General features: G+C 41.3%; 1 protein-coding gene across 1 annotated transcript; it reads right to left on the bottom strand.

Moving 5' to 3' along the window:
- Nucleotides 1–5,574: 5,574 nt before the first annotated feature.
- LOC102235481 (major facilitator superfamily domain-containing protein 8-like) lies at nt 5,575–23,555 on the bottom strand. Its single transcript, XM_014470011.2, has 12 exons — nt 23,472–23,555; nt 21,328–21,424; nt 19,945–20,130; nt 19,660–19,722; nt 18,600–18,719; nt 18,308–18,387; nt 17,688–17,949; nt 14,782–14,855; nt 11,176–11,389; nt 9,334–9,456; nt 9,040–9,170; nt 5,575–8,209 (listed from the first exon to the last, which is right to left on the bottom strand). Exons 2-12 carry the CDS (start codon nt 21,401–21,403, stop codon nt 8,129–8,131), a joined length of 1,410 nt encoding a protein of 469 aa, XP_014325497.1. The 5' UTR covers nt 21,404–21,424; nt 23,472–23,555; the 3' UTR covers nt 5,575–8,128.
- Nucleotides 23,556–23,989: the final 434 nt, after the last annotated feature.

Genomic DNA, 23,989 nt, shown 5'->3' with positions numbered 1-23,989 from the left:
GCAGAGAGAAAAGGGAAAGACATACAGCAAGAGAACCAAGGACGGGACTCGAACTCGGGACGGCTACGTCGAGTCATCTCTGTGTGCCGCCATGTTAGCTCACTTTTCTGGTATATCGAACTTTCATTTATGCTTTTAATTTCACAATCTCGCTGATGTAACTCAAAATATCAAGAGACTTGGAGGGTTAGCTTCACGTTAAGAACTTCGACAAAAAAACGACAGGCATATTGTGTTAGCCAGTCCGACATTAGCGGCGTTCCCATAACTTCTCCTTCCGGCTATGTTAACAGTAAAACTTCCGGTTACATTTCAAAATAAGAGCAGCAACATAAGTCACACTGTTTTCATATTTCACGGTGTCGATTTTTCCAGATCTGTTTATAAGTTGGGAGAGCTAAATATTGATACCTTGCCATTACATTAAAAATAAAATCTGCTTTAGCCAGTCCGACATTAGCGGGGGAGTCTCGTTGGGGATGTCTGCGTAAGGTTGAATTTCAAAATATGAGCATCAACATAAAGCACATTGTTTTAATAAATAAACTAAAAATGAAATCCGTTTTGGCTACAGAAATAATTTGAAACAGACATAAGCAGTTAAAAAATATATATGAAGAAATACAATATGAAAATAATAATAATAATGTTACTTAAAGTTGTCTAAAGACAAAGAAATTGTAACCATAACTTCTTATCTTCTTGTTGAACTTTTTAATGCAGCAGATCATTTCTGTAAGTTCCTGAACATTTCCGCTGCTGGTACTATCCAGTCAGTGTTTGCTCTTTTAGAAACACCCATTTCTCTGTCTGCAGAGCCACACCCTGACAAAAATCATCCACAGGTTTCATTCCCAAGTCAGCAAATGTGGGTAAAACTGTAAATCGTTTACCTATTTGGTGCAACACCAAGGGCTGATACTTTTTTTTTTTATCTGTTGATCAACAGTCTTCTGTGGAGAAACAAAATCACACCCTGATATATATATATATATATATATATATATATATATATATATATATATATATATATAAGCTCTTAATAAATGATTTGGAAGGACAAACCTTTCTACATAAAATATAGATGACAGTTAAAGAGGGGGAAGGAAAAAAAAAGGACAACCGTGGAATGAATATAGCTGCGCTGCACTATTTCATCCCCCCTCCTTCACAACTAATAACTCATCTATCATCTCCAACCTATTAACAAGCAGCCTCAGTCCGGCTAATCCCATCAGGAAGAGGAGAGCCACTCGGCTGCTGGTAGCATAATTGCTACATATTGGCTCCAGTCGGACACTGGTTTTCCCTTCAGAAGCGCAGACCTGTTATCTTTTGTCAGATGACATCGCCAATTTAGCTTTAAAGCGCGTCAATGCCAGAATAACAGCCTCTAAATGTATCCCTCGATACAAGCGGTTTGGTCTGCTGCATAAATTAGGAGATCTAATTTTTAAATGCAAGCGCTGAATACCAACATGACCCCACCTCGCATTTCATGTCAGCCGGCGCGGGTTCTTTCAGGTATAGAAACGCTGCGAAATTGCAGGCAGGCGTTCACATTCGGGTGCGCCCATTGTCGTGGTTTCGCATTACCATAAAAAGCAGATGCTTTTAGCCACTGGGAAACATTTAGCAGTTTCCTGTAAATTCCCGATGCATTTGGTGTGTAATTACCCAATGCTGCCTCGCAGCAAGGTGTCAAAGATGCACCAAATCTAAATTTCAGCTTTCAAAGTTGATGGGCGTCGATTGTGCTTTTCGTGTTTTTATCACTCTGCGTGACATTCAAAGAATTTTGCTTCTGAGGAACTTTCTTTAGAATCTCCAACATACTCTATTTTTTTTTTTCTATAGGGTGCTGGATTCATAACCTTGAAACTTTGGTGTGTGACTTGAGGACCCCCAGGCAGGAAGTGGAGACCGGTATATGAGGTAGGTTCTAAATGAAGACAGGAAGTCTCTGAAAACCCCCCCCCCCCAGAATGAATGGACATGAAGGATTAACAAGGACTCGGTACGTCCAACAACAGCGGCTGTAATCTTCACAACGGGGGCTGAACTGAATCCTTGAATGAATTGATTCAAAAGAATACTTGACGCAAATATGTCTGAGTCGATGCGTCGCCTGGTCACAATTTTCAGAGAAAGGACAATCTGAGAAAAAAGAACTTTAGAAGCTGGTCTACTGGTATATGAGCATGCGTAGTTCTTATAGACCCTTTTCACATGACGTCACACAACTTCCGTTTTGGCTCGAAGCTGTGTATCCTTAGTTCCGGTGTACATAGTAAGTAATGATAAAGTTGTCTATTTCATATATATATATATATATATATATATATATATATATATATATATATATATATATATATATATATATATAGAGAGAGAGAGAGAGAGAGAGAGAGAGAGAGAGAGAGATGTATAAATCTGACAGCATATGTTGATCAGACAGATCACCGGAGCATGGAGTTTACACAGTCTCTAAAACATTTGCCTAAAATAAGATTTGAAGATATATCACGATTTGCAAACCAGTTCTCTCTGACAAAAAAATCTAAATTAGACAAAGGCTACAAATTCTTCACCGAACAATACCTGTTTGACTATGAAGGTAGGTATTTTTGTTTTGCGTAACCGTTAGCTTAGCATTAGTGAATTTTGTTAGCTAGCTAACTACGTGACATAACTGTTCCTTAACCAAACCTTTTTACTGTTTTTGAACTATAACGTTTTAGGCTCTAATCTTGATCAGATTATTAAATTATAGACTGGAGTTGCCACTCATCCCATAAAATAGGGATTTGTTTGTTATAAGCAGAGATGTCCGGTGCCGCCGCTGCTTTGTAATGCCTTTAATCGGACCACTTTTTCGGTAACGAATAATCTAACGAGTTCGTATTTCAAATCCAGTAATCAGATTAAAGTTATTTATCCAAATCATTGCACATTAATATTTTCTTGTGTATTTATTTTTATTCCTTCTTTGCGTCTTTGGGAGAGACTCTGTGACAGTTAGCAGTGACAGAAACATGAACAGTGCATGGAGATGCGCATTTTGTTGCTGGAAAAACAGAAATATCGTCAAGCCCAACTGTTATTTGTGGCTTTTGTCTTGTTTTTATTTTCCATTAATACAGAAAACGAACCTCTAAACGTTACATCACTGACAGGCGGCGGTGTATATGTTTCCTAACTGTGGCTAAAGCTGCTGCTAGCTGGTTTACTCATGATCGGAAGCTGGTTCCTTTGAATACAGTTGGAGAATGGTAAATTGACAATGACTGATAACGGTTATCTAACACGTAAACACCGTTTTATAAAACACAGAAAGTGAACCTCTAAACGTTACAGCGCTGACAGAGAGTATATTTTTCCTAAATGTGGCTAAAGCTGCTGCTAGGTGGTTTACTCTCCGATCGGAGGCTGTTTATTTTATACACAGATAGAGAATGGTGAATTTACAATGATTAGTAACAGCTATCTAACACTTAAATGCTGTTATTATTAAACTTACCTTTTATTATATCCTTAAGATTATGAGAATGCGGGAAGTTTTCAGCTTGGTTCCCAAGGCAAAATCACACCGGAAGTAAAGATACCCAGTTTTGAGTTATGGCGGCCATTGTCTGACGTCACTGTGAAAAGGGTCTATTGGAAAAAGAAACACTAGGTGTGATGCAGGTACATCGATTACTTGAGTAATTAAGAAATTATCAGATAGAATACTCAATTTCACAGAATATTACTAAAATATGAAATAGGTCCGGTCATATTTACAGTATTGCATTATTGACTACTCTTTGGTTTCATCACCAGGTAACTCAGGAACCCAAAATGGCCTTCTATCAATCAAGTGTTAATAATGTTGTCTAATGGTTCACAAATATGCGCTGCTGTTCTTGGGTTTCCTTTTAATCATACTCTGAGGACAGCTTGATATCAAACAAAGCTCATTTTCTGGCAAGTACTCAGCAGAAACACTCAAAAATGATGAGCATGTATTTCAAGAACTCCCTTAGAAACTGAAGCAGACGTCGGTGAACAAACAGGAAGTGCCAGTGGCTACTTGGTTAGCTCTGAAGCCCGATTTAAACATGTTCTAAATGAGGGGCGGATATGCTAACAGCTGGACTCAGTGACAATCTAACTACTGTTAGCGATACATGCTAACAGTGGGGTATTTCTTTAGTATATTTGGTAAATTCCAAAACTAAACTAATCTTTTTACCAGCAGAGGTTGTTTGGTATAATATGTGACAGATTTAATGTGATACAAACTGACTAAAGTGTTAAAAACTAGCTTAAAACCAACGCTATTACTGCATTGTGAACTAGTAGTCGCCTGATGAGGACTGATGAGAAATCTTCAAGTTCTCCACTGAGAATATGAAGTTTGTTTGCTTTGTGACCATTTTCCTTGTTCTTTTTAAGCTTTTGAGTAAAAATTGAATGCACTATAAAACCCGTTTCTTCAACCAAAACATACAACGGTGACTGGCAGGAGGATTTTTCTTCCTGTTTTTTTTTTTTGTTGCTTCTTTATAAAAACAATTCAAGCTGAAAAAAATCCAGTCCTTTCTGTTCTCAAATGTACATCAGTGCAGTTACACACGAACACATCAGCATTTACCGAGGTGATACCACTGAACTCAGTCAGGCCTCAGTGTCTGGTAACCTTTGGACCAGACACAATATTCCTCATCACAGTGAAATGTGTCCTGTGAAAATCCTATGTTTTGCTTCTGTGTTAGAGAATTCCACCATGTTTCAGTTTGACTTGTTCAAAGCAACTTTGCATACTTTGAGCTTCTATGGGAAGATAGAGGCTATGAGCGTCATAAACTTGTTTTGTTCATCTAAAAACTGAACGTGTAGCGTTTCAGATGCTCTCTGGTCAGAAAATGCCAAGACACAAATAGACCAGGAGCTTCTTCAACCTTCAGCTTCACTGTAAAAACTGAAAACATGTAATTGCTTTAGGGGGGGGATAGATTTATTGAACTATCAAAGTGATGTGCACAGTCAATAAAAGCTGCGAACCTGAAAATACACTTAGATTTTGCAAAATTGACCTAAAGAATATAATATACAGTATATACAGTATATACAGTACAGACCAAAAGTTTGGACACACCTTCTAATTCAATGGGTTTTCTTTATTTTCATGACTATTTATAAGGCAAGAAATCCCACTTATTAACCTGACAGGACAGGTTGACCTATGAAGTGAAAACCGTTTCAGGTGACGACCTCTTGAAGCTCATCAAGAAAATGCAGAGTGTGTGCAAAGCAGTAATCACAGCAAAAGGTTGATACTTTGAAGAAACTAGAATATAAGGGCTATTTTCAGTTGTTTTACACTTTTTTGTTTAGTGCATATTTCCACATGTGTTATTCATAGTTTTGATGCCTTCAGTGTGAATCTACAATGTCAATAGTTATGAAAATAAAGGAAACTCATTGAATTAAAAGGTGTGTCCAAACCTTTGGTCTGTACTGTATATGTATATATATTATCACATAGCTTGCAGCGGTTGATTCTGACAAAATCACTGACAGTACATTAAAAAAAGGGTCCAAAAGTTTAATGAGATGTTCGGACAAAAGTAATTTAAAAGGCCTTGATTGGAAACCTGAGATGATGCCTTGGACTGGATCGGAACATCCGTCCAACAAAGACAGTGAAACTTCACAGTACAGAATACTTGGGTGAAACACAAATTGTGCAACAAAGCAGACATGTAGGGTAAAAAAATAAAGATATTATAGAACGGTTGCTATTTTATTGATTTTCTTCTCCTTTTTTTTTATCTCGCTAGAAACACTTAATCTGTTCAATTTTGCAGTAGGTGACATAGTGTGTGGCGAGCTGCAGGCCTGTGCAGACTGCAGTAATATAGTGTTTGCTAATCTGTTTCCACTCTTTTCAGATGGAAGAAATTTGCGGCCCTGACAAATCACCAGCTCTCCCAGGCTGCGCATTTTCTTTTCTTTAATCCAAACTGTATATAAAACGCTTATCTACCGAAGGTAAGATAGTAATGATTCACAACTTCTTTACAGAACCCACTTGAGACGATCCAAGCTTCCTCTTTCTGTAATTATCTGACCTATTCTTTCCACCGTGCAGACCTTCATTCATCAGAACATTGTCATCATATATATATATATATTTTTTAAAAAGGGTTGAAAACCCAGTACAGTGTACAGAGCCTTTTATTTATTGTCTTCCTAATGGAATGTTGAACTGAAAGAAGAAACGTTCCTTCCAGCAGAGGAGGAAAACTGTAATTACTGCGCCGTATCTGCTTCATCTCAGTGGCAGGAACAGGTTCCACCAAAACATCCACTGCGTCCACTCTCCCTGGCTAACTCCCCCACCACCACCACCATCCTTTGCAAAGTCCCATCTCCATAGCGACGCACGCCTGTCCTTGGCTAACAGAAATAATTGGTTGCCCCTACATCAAATGGTTGTTCTGTGTATCTTTTTTTTAAAAAAATGTTCATCGCCGCGGCTGCTGAGCCGGCTGGTTCGGTTCATGTGAAGCCACGAAGGCCCTCCGACTTCCTCGTTTATCTCCGTTTGGACGTGGAGCGAACCGCATGCCGCCTTTTAAAAACGCCGCGTTGCTTTTGAAATGTTCACAGAATGATGGCAAAACAGCAAACAAAAAGACAGCAGCGACGCGAGTTACTCAGCAGGTTTGTTAAGCTTCTGTCAGAGCAGAATAAAGCAGTTTTGTTTATTTATTTCTAAATGCTATCTAGCTGTGCTTTTTCCCCCCCTTCTTCTTCTCAGCCATAAATATCCAAATGAAAAATAAATCCCCGCAGATTGAAATGCAGGTTCACCGTAAACTGTCTGTTTTCGTCAGTGGAAAGGAGAGACGCGTCCTGGAAGACAGAGCCGCTGTTCAAAGTGAGTCACATTCTAGCCTGACCCGAATCTGTGCACTCTGTTATCTCCCTTAAAATGTCAAGCACCTCAATACGCTGATCAGGGCAGAAAAGTACTTATATATATTATGTCCTTGAGTCCCAGAGATTAGAATTTCCATTTTGGGCAAAAAAAAAAAAAAAAAAGGAGGCAAATATCACATGCTGAGCGAGGAAAACTGGAAAGGTTACTGAGCCTTATCTGCAATTATGCAAAAACACAGAGACTAGCCGAACCAACACTCGTTTCTACAAAGAGAATCGACAATGCCTTGATGTTGCTTACAGCATTGCTCCCTCGTCTGCTGATGTGTAGCGCAGCACATCCTAGAGGAGAACACAGGCAAGAACAGCTGACTGTACACTACTCACACCTTGTCAAAAAGTAAATTATGAATGTATATTGTTAAAATTTTATTTGCTCCCTTTAGTTAAAAGGATAGAATTGGCAATTTAGCAAGTATTTTTTATTGTATTGAGTTTTTTTTTTTTTTTTGAAACTTCATGAGTGTCTCATTTGTGCAAGCCGAACAGGAAGGAATTCAGATAACATGGTGTAATTACATGCAAGTCTTTTTGGGTGTGTGTGTGTGTGTGTGTGTGTGTGTTCCGCTTTTCCCCCCCTCTTTTTAGGAAAAAAAAGAGAAAGGTATAAATCGGTGAAGAATCACTGTCTTTGACCCTCTTCTCCTGTCAGCTTTCTTGACACGAAGCCGCTGAGATGTTGACAACTCCACTTTCTGCACTCATTGTGTCAACCGTTTCATTTTCCGCGCTTTCCTCTTCACAGGGGGAAGAAAAAAAAACACATTTCTGATACACGGGTCGCACAGGAAAGGAAGAAAGAAAAAAAAAAACAGCTTTTTTTTCCCACTTACACAGGGGAGTATAAATAGTTCTCCTTAAAAATAATAGCTTTCATCTACAATTATGTCTGTAAGTACTCAACGTGAGAGCAATGGTGCCCCCTTGTGTAAAATGTAATTAATTATCTGGTGGTAATATGAATAATGCGGTTCATCCTAATGCAGGCTGGTGGGGGAGACGGTGTGCAAAGCTTTTTGATCGTCTTTATTCCGCGCTCATGCGCTTTCCTCTTCAGGAAACTTGGATTTATTCTCTCTGAAGTGAAGGACGTCCCCCCCCCCCGGCCCCGGTCCGTCTCGGCCCGCTCCTCTCCCCTCTACCCTCCGCTGTCGGCGCTCTGGGCACACTGCACCACCCTCGGCTCGGCCAGCCGCTCGTAGGACAGGACTGTCATAACCTGCAGACACAAACAGCGGCATGTGGCTACAGAGAACAGAGGCCTTTGAGTAAAAAACACGCGTGGGCTATTAATGACATGCTGAGCAAAGGATTTTGCTTTAAAATGAAAAAAAAAAACAACCTAGCGGTAACTGCTTTTTAACTCATTGGGTCGCACCATTATCCCCACGTAGACAAAGTGCTATTGATCGAGGCAATTAACTATTAATCACAGCGGGCCGGTTAAAGGCCCAATGAATGGGATGTTTAAGTTTAAACACTGGAAAAAAAAAAAAAGGGATTTAAGGTCTAGAGGAGAAGCAGACAATGCGGTGACCACAAAAACCAGGTTTCCCCAAGAGACCATGTCTACAGGCCATAATCTAAGAATAGATTGCAGCTCGTATTTCACTTTGTCTGCTAAAGTGAGGTTAGCTTTTCCTTTGAGTCCTGAAAATGTGGTCGTGTGCTTTAGGATTGATGACCAGATGCATCTTTGCTACATACAGTGGCCCATGTATGTGTTTTGGCTTTTGTTTTCAAAAGCCAAAACACAACAGCCAAAACCTGAAAGGTGCAGAATCCTGTTTTCCAGGCACATAGTGCCATTTTATAGCACAATCAAGTAACTATGTTACATTCACTTGTTATGAAAACGCTGTATATAACAAATACGACTTAAAAGAAATGTGACTTTTTAAGTTAACGCCTTAAAATTGGGACTCTGGCTCTTTAAAAACGCCGGCTCTTTCCAAAACTCCGCCTACAGGAAGTCATCGCAACATCGCTCTGCTATTAACCCTTTAACAAGGTTTTCACCAGTCAGTCAAAGGCTCCAGCTCTACTTACTGTGATCATGACAAGCAGAGCCAGCATCAGGCCCAGCATTATGTACAAGTTGTTGGTCAATCCTCCGGCCCACAAAGGACCCAAGATGGTAGCCAGGCCTCCGACGGAGCGCCGGACACCTTGGCTGAACCCTTTTAGAGAAGCAAAACAAAAATTATTCATTTTTATTTCACTTGTGCCGACATTAAAATATGGCTTTGACATACCATATTTGCGAGGTTGTTTTTTTTACAATCCTATGTGCACAGCAACACTCTGTTGTTTGCACATCTTGACAACATAACATGAGCACACCTTGAGTTTTCTCAGCAGTGACCTTGGAGAAGAGCGACACCTGAGACACAGCCACGAACGGAAGCCCCAGCAGCTGCAGGAAAACTCCCACTATGAAAGTTGAAAGCTGCCACTCAAATCCACCTGGAAGGCACGGGAAATACGGAGGAATGAAATCGATGTTCTGTACAACTTTTTTTTTTTTCAGGTTTTTGTCGAATAGATTTGCTTGTTTTTGTTCTTCAGCTAAGTGTCCACAGACAGCGGCCAGAGCAGAGCGACTGGCTGCGTTTTCGTTACAAATGTGCGCAAAGCAAAGCGTTGTCCATATTCCGCTAATGTTGAAAAAACACAGTTGCAATTGTGGTGTTTCATTAAATGAGAAACACATTTAAAATCACACGGATAAGTCATTAAAAAGCATCATCCTTCTACTACTTCCTGTCATTTTCTTTGTCATTTTCGGCAGTAGTAACATCCGGCTGTTGATCATGTGACTCGTGTGATGCGAACAAAATGTTTCCATTTACGTTTTGCGACACGCACAAATACAAGACGTTTTTATTTAAAAAGGTGAGTTTTTTTTTTTTTTTTAATTGGCGTGTTTCCATGAAGCAAATTTATTTTCGTTATTTCAATCTGCGTCATTTTATGGAAAAGGTTGTATTTCCAGCCGTATTGCATTTCGCGAAACTACAATGGAAACTACAACACTTTTTTCTTGCATCACACAAATCACGCTGTGTCACGAGTTTCTCATTGAAGCATTTTGAATCCATAGCTCTTCTGAAAAATCGGCGCGCACAAGTCCAATACAGGCCAGGCTTGTCGCGCCAAAGCCTGAACACGACGCCGATGTCTCCTCTGACGGCTGATAGATGATGGGCGCCAAATTATGGATACATCTCAAGTAACTGTTTACATCTGTCACTCAAATGTTTTTTAATGACTTAACGCATGAACAAGTTTGTTCACGTGTGATTTTAACTTTACTTCTTATTTAATGTCAACACTGCAATTGCAAAGTTGTGTTCTGTGTATGTTAGTGGAACATAGACAAAGATCTGGGCACATTTGTGGTGGAAACGCAGCTGGTGTATCTCGGTTTCCCTCTCTCTCTCTCCACTGGTTTCTAGGTTCTCCTCCATAAACGGGCTGGCTCCTCCACAGAGAGCTCTTGTCTGCAAAATAAAACCTCTGCCAAGCTGGCGGCCACTCCGTTTCTGCTCTGTGCTGCCTTGCATCATGCACATGTTTGTGGGAATCTGTGCCCACTCGAACGGTTGGATGTTCCTGTTCGACTTGAACGTCTATGATCTTACGATGAAAAGGCAGTTCTGCAAATTAAGCCGCTCCCTCAGAGGACCGAGTCTGGAAATCCTTTTTTTTTTTTCTCTGCTCAGGTATCTATCTATCTGCCATAAGTTTGACGCTATTGTTTGTTTAAGTGGAACTGAAACAAATACAGAACAAATGTAGGCTACGCTCTAACAAATAGCTTTCCCCCACCCCCTTTAATTAGATTACTGTAATCCTGTTAAATGTACCCAGGCTGCACCCGGCTCCAGCACCTGTCACTGTTAATCAGAGCGATAAACGTGACGAGCTGCAACAGACGCAGGCCAACACGAGCACACAGGATCCGGCCTGCCTGCCTGCCTGCGTGAGCTCCTGCTGGCCCACCAGAGCCTGAATGATATCATTTAAAGAGCTCATTCATTTCATCTGCCGGGTGACCCAGTTCCAGCTCCGCACACCAACAACCGGTCAGACAAAGACAACTTGGCTCCGAGACAGTCCCTCCCTGAGTGTACTTGCGCGCTCGTCGGGTGTGTCTGCGTGTTTTCGTGGGCAGGTCAGCACCTCGGGGCTTGCAGACGAAAACGAGGCACCAGATACAGGCGGTGGAGCAGATGACCAGGCCAGCGGCCAGCACCACGCGGTCCGCAACCCTGCTGCTCAGCCAGCGCACGAAGAAGAAGCCCGTGATGACCTCAACCCCACACAGGCCGTACATCACGCTGTTGCCCAGCTCGCCGAAGCTGAAGTAGCGCTGCGTCAGAGGGGTCACCATGGTCTGGAGGGGGAGGGGGTTAAAGATAAACAGACAGGGTTAGATTTAGTAGAAATTGGAGGCAAAAGTGAAATTGGTTCTAACAAGATTGCAAAACGTCATTGTACAGAGAAAGTGCACCTACAGAGCCCGTCTGGTGAAATGGGAGGAAAAATAAATCAATTCATGCCCACATCTTAACATCTCGTGGCTACGACTTCATAACAAGTGGAAACGACCTGTTTAATTTGTGGGCACAGCTTAATATCTAATAGGAACGACTTATTTATTTCATGGGAACGACTTAACGATTACAAGTTGTGGCCATGAGATATTAAGTCGTGGCCACAAGTCTTTTTGTCTCTCCTAAGTCACCAGACGGAGAAAAAAAACCAAACTCGCATCGACAACTCAGTTACTTATGACTTGTTTCATTCGTGGGTCGTGCCCACGAATGAAACAAGTCGTTCCCAAGAGATATGAAATCATTCTCACGAATGAAACAAGTCGTTCCCACAAGTTGGGTCATTGCCACAATTTTTTTTTTCCTCCCATGGCACCAGAAGGGCACAGGTGGTAGCGTAATATTGCTTTTATTTAGTTGATTTCACTGTAAAAATGGTCGAAGAGTTGTGCGCAGTTTTCTGCACAAACAGACAAGGACGCAAAGCAAACTTATTTCCTTTGACGAGGAAAAAAGACGGAGATGGATAGCTGCCGTCAGTTGGAAGACCTGGCAAGGTAACACGATTAACGTTCATATTCTTCATTAGAACGTAAGTCTGGTAAAATATAATCAAATGCAGCGCTATGGAAAAGGTACACATCTAATCAATAGTAACCATGGAGAAAGTGTCACATGATCACGTAGCCGACACCATGTTCGAATAAAATGGTCTAGCATCTAGACTTTTGTAGGTGTTCTTCAGTGTTAGAGAAAACGCCGTTCATGGCCTACAGGTACAAATGATGTGGCGTGAATTCAGGCAACTTGATCAAACCAAACACGTCAGGAGAGAGAAAGTGCGGGTCGGTTTCTGAGCTAGCTGTTTCCAACTTTTCTCATCAATACTTCTGTCAATGACGCAGTTCGGGAAAATTATTCGACCTTTTCTGATGTCCTTAAAATAAACCATGTCACTCAGTTTCATAAGGTGCTACAAGCGAAATAAAAGTCTGTAAGTAAAATTGGATTAAGTACAGTTTCAAATGAAATTCTAAAATTGAAAATACAGAACCAGAAACGTTGAGGGGAAAAAACCCGGCTGACAGGAGACTCGAGTGGCGTACTTGTGTTTGGAAACCATCTAAAGGTCTAGTTAAATATAATCAAAAGAAGTCCAGTATAGAGTTTAACGTGTCGTGTGAAGAGAACTCAGTGTACTGTGACTAAATAACTGTTTGACCTCCCGAGAGCCACTAATCTGTGAGGCAAATAAAGAAATGGTTTCGTTATGTGGGGAGTAAAGACAGAACCCTGGTCAATGGAATAAGGTCGTGTGGTATAATGAGTTTCAGAGTGATAAGCACATTAGAAGAAGAAATGATGGGTTTATCATAGCGAGTGGGCAATGTAATGATTTGGAGCTGCTGTAATCGGTCAGCTTTGGACTCAAATGTTTGGTGTCAATATTAAAGTCAGCTGACTTCCAGGTTTCACATAGTCGGATTTCTACTTTTCCCAAAGGGAAGTGGGATGTTTGACAATGGGAGTGATGGGCCTACTGGGGATGAAACTGGGAAAGACTGATTCAGGCATCATGAAGGTATCATTTTCACACATGGATTGGCCTCCGCAGAGCCCCGACCTGAACTCTATTGAAAATCTTTAGGATGTGCTCCAGAGGACTTCACACAGCAGTCCGAGCGTCCCGTCATCAGCACACGATCTGGGTGAGAAATCGATGCGAGTCCAAAAGGATACAAATGGCTTCGGGTACCTTGAACTAATTAAAGACAATTACACAGGAGGCATGTGACGCATGCTGTAGACTGCTTCCCCGCTCACAGATTTTTTTTGTCTGCTTGCTTTTTAATCAAACAATTTTAAGGGTCTCACGTCACCAAACAAATTTGACAGGTTTTCATCAGCCGCTTCGGTGCATTTCTCGAATCGTTTCAGACATTCGCAAAACAGAGTAAGTGCGTTTCTCCAAACTATCCATATGAACAGCAAAACGCCATGGATTGTCTGCAAAAGCCACAGTTCATCTCTCAAAAGTAAATGTCTGTAACAATGAACACATATTTGCTTACAGTCAAACTGATTAGTCAAGTTGTCAATATAACAGTGTGCTCTGGAGGGATGATCTGTCGTAAACTATGGCTACAGTTTTGATGACAAGAACTGTTGTAATTATGAGAGATCAATGGCAAGAGAAGGTAATTTGTTGATGAACTTCTTATACGTTCCGTCTCCATGATGAGAAAAACTCCTTTATGAAGTTAAGGAATAAGGAGTAGGGTGAGAGGAACTCCATTAGCATCTCGTTGTGGATCACAAAACCATAATGTGATGATGTCAGATTGGTGGGAACTGGCAGATGTGCTCAGCCTCTTCTTCTCTTTTACCTTCTAACTCCTCTGCCACAGCCTCACTCCTCTTCCTCTCCTGTCTGGGTGCTGACCCCATCCAACTACTCGTCCTTCCATTGTCCGAAATGTAACACGGTGTTTTTCTCTGGCTATATACACTATATACTTGCCAACTGACGGTTCAAGACATGTTGTACCTTTGAGGTTTTCAGACAACCGGTCGATCATTTGTTGATCTGATGCTTCAAACGTTTACCTATGTTGACGAAAACCTGGATTCACCAAGCAGTTATTTACCAATTCAGGACAGATTTAGAAAAAAAAAAAAGAGTTTAATGAAAATGAATTAAAATGCGATTGACATTTTACGATAACCCGTTCAAGTGTTTTGCATGTTCCCGCTTGTTGTGGAGGTCGAGACTATTCAACAGACTGATCAGCATGACATAATTGATAATCGCGCGCGCGGCCGTTCATTTGCCTCTTGCTCACAGAAATTAGAAACTGCTTCTATTTTTTTATTGAACAAGTAGTTTTGAGAATTTCATTTCTACGCTGAGAAATGCACCAAAAAGAAAAACTGTAAAAATGCTTTTATGATCTGAAACATTTAGGTGCAGAATGAACAAAAATCCACAACAGAATATATTTGTAAAAGAGCAAAAACACTTTTTAGCACCGTTCACCCCAATTCACCCTAACATTGAGAAAAGGTTACTTGATTTTTTCCTTTGTGTTTATTTGATCAAGAATCTATAAAAACTAAATTAAGTGTCTTGAGTTTTTCACGGAGGGATTCGCTCCTGCTCTAGCCCCGAGTGAAAAAACCGAGCAGAATGTTTGCAAGCTTTGGCTGATAGATCGAAACGGTTGCTCCTCACCTCCAGCGCTGTCTGGTTGAATAGAGTGATGAACTGAGCCGTAAGGAGAACAACCACTTCTTCTCTCAGGAACTCTGTAATGTTGAAGACAGAAAAATCAGCAAACAAGATCGACTGGAAAAGCTCTCGACTGGCACGCGATGCGGAGATAAAAGTTTGGTGCGGAGTGAAAACTCGAGAGCCTCGCCCAAACTTCTTCTGCGTTGGACAAGTGTGAATTTGAGGTTTTCCTCTTGTGAGAATGAGAGATAAATAGATCTTAGTTAATTCCATGTCTCTGTCCCATCTTTTCCTGGAACAGAAGCTTCCGTATGGACGAAGCGGGGTTGGAAAACGAGTCGCAGCTAAATTTGGATGTTCTCACCAGATGGCTGGAGAAAAGCCTCCATATTACAGCGAGTGGTCCGCTCTGGTTCAGATGTCTTTGTTCCCTCCTCTGTTGTTTACTGAAGTTCAGCTTTTGTAAATTGCTCTTTTACTGTGTATGTGTATATATATATATATATATATATATATATATATATATATATATATATATATACAGTACAGACCAAAAGTTTGGACACACCTTTCTAATTCAATGGGTTTTCTTTATTTTCATGACTATTTATAAGCAATAAATCCCACTTATTAACCTGACAGGACAGGTTGACCTATGAAGTGAAAACCATTTCAGGTGACGACCTCTTGAAGCTCATCAAGAAAATGCAGAGTGTGTGCAAAGCAGTAATCACAGCAAAAGGTTGCTACTTTGAAGAAACTAGAATATAAGGGCTATTTTCAGTTGTTTTACACTTTTTTGTTTAGTGCATATTTCCACATGTGTTATTCATAGTTTTGATGCCTTCAGTGTGAATCTACAATGTCAATAGTCATGAAAATAAAGGAAACTCAATGAATTAAAAGGTGTGTCCAAACTTTTGGTCTGTACTGTATATATATATGCTGTCTTAAAGCAGCTGCTGTTTTGCGCAAATACGAGTCAGAATAGGTTCAAATGTTGACTACAGATTTTCTCGATAAAGTTACTCGATAATGTATTTCCTACACATTTCACATGTCGAAAGGTCAGAAGCTTCCCCTGACAGACATCCAGAGTGGTGATCCTGATTTCTTCCTTCCATTCACAGATAGATAAGATGAGACTGATGAACAGCAAATAAAAATGATTGATGGATGGATCGTTTTTATGTATTATAATGATTCCAATGTGTATTAGAGAACATCTACAATAAATTCAAACTTTTTCATTCAGTTCTTCTTTTAAGAATCGTTGTAGCATTTCTCACTGGATCAATAAGTGTTGAAGATGTTCTCAGAAAATAACCAAAATGCTGCAGTTTTCTGTAAATGCACAGGAAGGTCGATCCAGTTCTAACCAAATGAACTGTAAAGGCCACAAGCAAACTATTAAAAAAAACCCACCATAGCAGTTCAAAAGCCAAAAAGTAAAAAAAAATTAAACAAAATCACAGTGATTTTATTTTTAACTATTTTTCTTCTCCTTGGCCCCTGACAGAGACAGGACTTAATGAAAGAAAACGTATGCTCTGCCACATTTTCAAAGGTTCTCCACAGCTATAGAAAAAAAAAGTCCAGGAGAATCAATAATTCAAGGGAGCGAATACCAGACACACTGTAACAGCTAAACAGAGCGACGGGGTTTCTAGTGTGGCAGATTCTCTTCAGAACAAACAGGAATCGATGGGAACTCTGGTCACTTTACCAATTCTGTCTGAATTTCATCCACGAGTCAACCACAGCAGGCCAGTCAATAAACAAGGTCTGCATGCCTTCTCTTTGCCTCAACTTCAAAGAGTGAGAAGATCAATAAAGAGGGTTTGACACATACATACACACACACACACACACACACACACACACACAGTCATTTACAACTATCCTTACTGGGACACCGTATTGACTTTCATCAGCAGTAGAGGGCCTGACCGACAACCATGACCTTAAACCTCTCCAAACATTCAGACTGACGATGAGATGTTTTCTAGAGTAGTCACCCATTCAGTCCTTAAAAGAGATTACACCAAAATGAGGAGAGTAAAAATGGCTTCTTGGATCATAGAACCCTGGTCTAGACAAAACCTAGCCCCATTTGGAAACAACTTTTACTAGTCGTTTCCAACTAGTAAAAGTCAACCACATCCTACTTACTTAGTTAGTTCTAGCATTGCTTCCTGTTCTTGCAGTATGTAAGTATGCTGTTCCCAAATGTGTCCAGTCAGCGCCCACTGATCAGCGTTGCCAGATCTTGTGAAAGGCAAGCAGAAAACAAGAAATGAATCATGTGATGGGTAAAAATATCCTTCCTCAATTCTTTAAGCACACGTGTAACAGCCGGTAATGGAAGATGCATTCGATGCGGTGATGTCACAAAGTGAAACAAACAAAAAAAGTGAGGACAGAGAAAACAGGTCCTCACTTTCCACATATGGCCTGCTTTGGTTGGTAAATATTGTGAAACCGGTCCTCTGTGTGTAGCATATACAAGTACACACAACACACACACGCCTGCACACAACCGTTCAAAGAGCAACAAAAGATAATCAATGATGACAGCCAATCACCGCTCGTCTTGTATGTATCATTACTGAGGCTAATGCAGTAGGACGCCTAACATCATTTATATGTATTTTCTGCTTTTCCATACACACAGAAGTCCTGTCAATACAAGAGAATCTGATTTGATACGCTGCGCAAAATCCTTCTGAGCAGAGAAAGTCAATGTAACTCTGTGAGCACGTTTGTGTGACTGCAAGGAAAGTCAATAAAGCAGATTCAGAACTTGTGCATCGGCTGTGACGCCTCTTCCTACACGAAGCCTCCAATAGCCTGGAGGAAAGTAGAGAGTCAGTGCTCAGTCAGTCCGAGCCAAGCCATTCGCTCACCATTGCTGATGCTGAAGTTTTTAAAAGGGTTTGAGGTTTCATGGGCTCTCTGCGACGCGAACGAAGTCTCCGATTGGTCGGAGTCGACGGCTCTGTAGGTACGCGCCTCCTCCTCGTCTGACCCCATCAGGGGCGCCTCCTCTTCCTCCTCTTGTTTCATCTCCAACAGGACGACTCCCCCCTGCGAGCTTATGGGCGGTACGTCCCAGTACCCGGCCAGGACGACGAACTGAAGCAGCGTCCACAGCAGACACATGAAGATCTGAAAAAGACACACGTCTGAATCCTAGACGTCTGAAACATCGAGACGCGAGATCAGCTACGAATTATGTGGAAAATTGAAGCAAGCGTTGAAGGAGGGGCCTCTACATTTCATTTTGGCTGAATCGGTGCAACAGGTGTTTCATTAAGGCATGGTGGGATGGAAACAGACAGACACGGGTTGTTACAAGCCTGAGCTTTGCCGCATATTGTTTTATTTCTATTGTTGAGAGAACAATGCGGGGGCGGGAGGGATCCATAAGAGTTCAAGAATGCAGAGCGACTATTTCTATGGCTCGTTTCTTTATTCATGAGCCTTTCGGAGAACCTCAGATTACTGATTGTGTGGATGCGGTTACCCCAGGAGACGTGTACTTGTTCACAGCAAAGGGCCCCAGTTTGAAATCACACAGCCGCAGGAACAAGTTGAACGCCGGGCCTGGAGAGACAGGAGGAAGAGCTTTAAAGGTAAGACAAACGGAGGACGTGCACAAGACACTAGCTGTACACCTAGGTGATTTTGTAGAATAGCCTCTTCTCCTCACAGATCAAACCGCACATCAAAGCCAAAGGATCCTTCCCGGTGTCTGATGTTTCACCGGAATACAGAGCAGGGTGAGGAGAGGTGGGAGAGGGAGGAAAGGAACTGACCGACGAGAAGGCCGGCCTGACGACAGGCCATGATGGCTGCGAAGATACCGGCGCGCTCCTCTGGCAGAGTGCTCCGGGTTAGGAAGCCAAAGATGGAGGAGCCTGCTCCTGCACCCACACCTGAAAGAAAAACAGTATATTTCTATTCATCTCAGCTTAAAGGGGCAGTATTATCCCTCTGCAGTTGTTGCTGTATATATATAAATTTGGCTTAAAAAAATTGACTTAGTAGTTTAACGCCTTAAAATTTTTGCCTCTATCTCTTCAGAAACCCCAATTCTTTCTGAAACTCCGCCTTCAGGAAGTCATCACAACAGGGCTCCTTTATTAACCCTTTAACGTTTTTACCAGTGTTGCACTGAGAAGTAGCTCCTATAATGAGCTCAGCAGATGCACAGTTTTACCAGGCGTTTGCTAATTGCTGCTGGCTAGTCTGAAGGAGCTGATGGGGGAGTCACTGAGGATGTGTGCTCTGTGAGACAGAAGCTTGCAAACTGGTAGCTTCGCCCTTGAAGGCTAGGTCCACCCAGGCGTTTTTGGACAGCTGGATGGTTGCCACGGGAGATTCGAGGATTTCCCCAAACATGCATTAAAGAATCAAGGCAGCACTTTTGATGAAGGAATAACATTATGACATAATGAAGAGAATGTACTTTTTTCTCTTCTTTCTTTTTTATCAAATGCTACCGATAGAAAAGTTGAACAAACTCAAACTTGATTTGTACAAAAATAGAGAGTGAATAGTGTGTTTATTGTGACCGCATTGATTTGTTCGGGTTTTCAGAAGTACTGGATCTAATTCCAGCACGCAAAAAAAGGTAAGAGTCACCTAAGGTCTCCAACTCCTCTACTTCTAAGGCGGATGTAGTTGGACCAGATGTAACGGAAAAAATGTTTTAACAACCTGCAAACTTCACACCAAATTGCCTCTGAAGACTCAAAGTGCCAACAACTCCAACCAAAACACCTGGCACAGTTCAACAATGTCCTTGATGGTGAGTAATCCATGACTCACATGCTTGCCAATGTGAGCGTTTGTGTGTATTAGTGAGTGTGTTACCTGCTACAAGCCGACTGCATAATAACAGCCACTTTGAATAGCCAATAAAATACATGAAGTTACCTGGGGACAAATAAAAAAGAACAATGCTAGCATTCAGACTCTACAATGACAGCGAAGGCTTCACTTAGAAAGTATAATTCTGGATGTATGTTTAGTTTGAGTCTTTGCTGATATTATAGAACCATATTTTTTTGATTTTAAGTATCACATAACCTCCTGGTGAAAGGAGACGACATGTCAAGATCTCATAACGTAGCATTCAGTGAAAAGTAAAAGTCTCACCAGCGATTTCAAAGAGGTTGGAGAACAGGATGATGGATTTGGTGGTTTTGCTTCGATCCGACCAGACTCCAAAAAGAGGACCGGTGAGCAGCGCGCTCAGGCTGAAGGCAGACAGGCCCAGACCTAAGAAGTAAGGTGGAGCCTCCAGAATCTGCAGATACCTCCATATTGTGGGTAGAATGACGGCTGGGACCGCAGCAGAGGAACAGGGGAAGAGAAGAGTTCTTACACATGAAATTGGTGCAAAAATACCGATACCGCTCCACCTTTTTTACATTCTTTGTTGGGATTTTATGTGACAACACAAAGTGGTGCAGGGAAGGTAAAATGGAAGGAAAAAGCACATTTTTATTTCTAAAAATAATAATTAAAAAAAACTAAATGAGCTTTGAAAAGCATGTTGTTCTTACGTATTTACCCCCCCAACAACCCTGGGTTAGACTCTGTAGACTTGATAGTCCTTTAGAATCGGTTCCATTGGAGACCAAAATTGCAACATTTGTTACATTTTCAGCTGGCGTGGTCGTTTTTCAGACTTCACTATGTCAAACCAACCAAACTGTTTGAAAAACCTGGTCACCTCCTCAATAACTACTGAAGGAGACAACATGAAAACCTCTGAAGAACACACTAGGCACAACTTCATTTTTCACGAAACTTAAACAAAAATGGAATCCGTATCCGATTTCAGTGGTTGGGGCAGTTCTTCTATGTCTTCGGTTTAAAAAAAACACAAAAAAAACCAGACATGAGTCATTTCTCCCACTAGCGTTTGTTTTGGTTGTATTTACCCAGAATGCCCTGCGTTGCAATCCAGTCAAAACAGACGTATTTTTCAATAAAAATGTTTTGGCGCCAGGATGAGGTGGTTTTTCGGCCGTATCGATTGCGAAATCGATACGGCCGAAAAGAGTGATGTGAAACACTTTTTTCACATCACACAAGTCGTCATGAATAATTGGGACGTTACTGCTGGCGGAAAAGACAAATAAGAAGACAGGAAGTGGTAGGAGGAGGATGACGCAGCATGCTAGCAAATGACTTATCGTGCGAACTTATCGTTATTCACGTGTGACTTTAATCGCGTTTCTTATTTAATGGAACCACTGCAATTGTGAAATTGTGTTTTTCAAAATTTGTTTTCTTAAAAAGAAAAAAATTTGCCCACATTTGTAATGGAAGCGCAACTATAGTGACGCATTACGTTGTGTTGGTCTGTCACATAGAACCCTAATGAAACCCTTCAGCTTGTGGTTGCAATGTGAAGGTTGGTGGAGGGTTGTTAACGCAGCACTGCACACCGGACATTCAAACAGCAGCCATGTTATCTGTGATGTGCACTACCAGCAGAATGTTTCAACGGTAATATATGAAAAAACTTACCGTACTCTATCCCGCTCAGCATGAATATCAATCCGATGGTAAGGAAAGTTAGAGTCCTCTTCTGGTGATTCTCCATTGTGCTGACTTACTCGCCGCCCTGAACCGAGTACATGTTGTCGTGAAATGTTCAGCGGCGCCACAAGATAACAAGACACACCATGCGTCCACTTACAGCCTCTGGCCCGGATAATTGGAGGAATAAGTCACACCATTGTACAGGATCACAGCACGGCTTCGTAAAGACAAGACAACAGAAGCGAGGACTTCGCTGTGTGAAGATATCACAGCAGCACAGAAACAGTTCAGCCCGACTTGAAATAATTGCGGCGGTACAACTCCATTAGGCATTTGTGCTAACGATGAAATTCTGCTCGAGTGCAGGACCAAGCTGCGAGCCTCACGGTCAAGGCAAGGTCTCGGGTTGCCAGGTGAGGCAGAGAACTCGGCGCTTAATGCATTTTTAATCTTGTTTTCTTCAGTTACATCAAAAGCATCAGATTCTGCTGCCGTCCTGTAAGGAAGTGGGCGCAGCATGCAGTATGCGTGCAAAGGTGTTTGCTTTTATTTATTACAGAAAAAGGAGTTTAGTACCAACTTAACTCAACAACAAAAAAGTCCAAATAAACATATACAGTTGAAACAAGGTGTATACATATAATTTAGAATACGTCACACAAAACTTTTCTTTCTTTCAAATTTTTGACATAAATCAGACAAATGTTTCCTCTCTCAAGTCGGTCACTTTCTGCAAAATCCAAAGTGTTCTTACAATATGACAATACCTAAAACACATCGCTTCTTGTGTGACATCGTGACATTTGTGACAAAAACATTTGAAAGAGAACGCCACAAGACTGGTTCAGCCTTGGGTACAATTTCCCGATGCCTTAAAAATGCCACATTAATGTCCACAGTCAGCCCAGAGCAAATGCTAACGCTCTTGCGAAGATGCAGAACTGATCCTCGTGGCACCCCACAAGTTAAGGGGGCATAGGAGAGTCTCATTCTTAAGGTAGAATGACTTAAGATCTAATAGGATCAACACAGAGCTGTCCATCACTTCAAAAGAAACAAAAAGCCAGTTTACAGTTTGCAAATGCACCCTAGGAGAACAGAGCTTGGACAGTAAACTAAATCCAAACTTTTTTCCCCAAATAAGCTGCCTAAATTAGTTCTTAAGGGTGCTACGGTTTTGTTTCTGTACAAATGTTGGTATTTTGGTGTAAATGAGTTTCATTCTGCAATGTCTGGCCTAAAACCCTCTTTCACACGTCACCATAAATCTCTCTAAAACATGCAAAAAATGGTGCTAGATTTGCTGCTAGTCACTTCTTTAAAAAATAAAGTCACTAGAGGGATCTGAAAGATCGCCAACAATAGCAACAACATCATTAAGCTGGCAACAGGGCTTTCCCTCATCCTGACAAGACCCACACTCATCACCCCTCTGCCTTGGCCACGCCCCAAAGTATCCTGGCTCCGCCCACTCTGGGGCAATTTTTCAAAATCTGTCTGGGTGTGGGGTTATGGTTTCACAAGGGGGTTAAATTACACTTTGTAGAGATATATTTTGTGGTCTGATTAAACCACAATCACACCACATTATTGTTTGGCCACAATATTGTTTGTAGTATTGGTCATTATTGTTTGGCCATAATGACCAGTGTTATTACTGTTAAGAACAGCGCAGTCAATGTTCTGGAGTGGCCATCACAAATTTCTGATCTCAGGCGGACAGAAAGTTGATGGGCAGAGCTGAAAGGGGTGTGGGTGTGTGTGTGTCTCCATTGTGCTGACTTACTTGCCGTAAGTCAGCACAATGGAGTGTGTGTGTGAGCGAGTCCGATATCAAATCTGACTCAGTTCCACCAGGAGGAGAGGACCAAAATTCTAGCAAACGTGTACGATTGTGGAAGGAAACCCAAAATATTAAAGTTTTATAGGCAATTATCCCAAATACTTCAAATGCAGACTTCTAAAAAAGTAGTAAAGGGTTATCATTATTGCTCCTTCTATGACCAGAACTTTTCTAGTTTGGTATCCAACACCAGGTTGGTCATAAATATTTGCATCTACAAAACTAGCTGGTCTGTTTTTAAACCCTCTGGAGCTTTTAGTTTGCGGTTGATCTCCCTGCTTCTTACCTTTATCGGCAGTCTTTGTGTTTTGCTTCAAAGCGGCCAGACGTTCTGTTAGCAGCGGTTCTTGAGGCGTTCTGAGAGTCTTCCTTCGAACGTCGGCTCCTTTCAGAACCTCTCAGTGCAGAGAGAAGTGGTGTTTTAAGATTTCTGAGACATCCAACTATTAATTATTAAGGTGAAGAAAACACATGCAGTGTCTTCCACAGCTAGTCGTACGCCTGGAACTTTTCCAGCTTTTGTCACAGTACAACTGCAAACGTTGACGTGTGTTAGTGAGATTTGATGTGGCCAACCAGCACAAAGTAGTGCAGAGGAAGGAAAATAATACACGTTTTCAAAATTCTTTACAAATAAAGATCACAGGGGAGACTGGCGCAAAATTTGTGTATTTATGTATTTCTTATATCTATTAACTTGCTTCACACATTTCTAGTCAAATGTATTATCAATATGATTAATTAACAGTGATTGAGCCTGATTCTTTTGGTTCCTTCAGGGGCCACTTGGTGCCCCACGCACAG

This window comes from Xiphophorus maculatus, chromosome 6 (genome assembly GCF_002775205.1).
Source record: "Xiphophorus maculatus strain JP 163 A chromosome 6, X_maculatus-5.0-male, whole genome shotgun sequence".
Classification (NCBI taxonomy): Eukaryota; Metazoa; Chordata; class Actinopteri; order Cyprinodontiformes; family Poeciliidae; genus Xiphophorus; species Xiphophorus maculatus.
The sequence above is the reverse complement of the archived record's forward strand: the minus strand, read 5'-3'. Positions and strand labels throughout refer to the sequence as shown.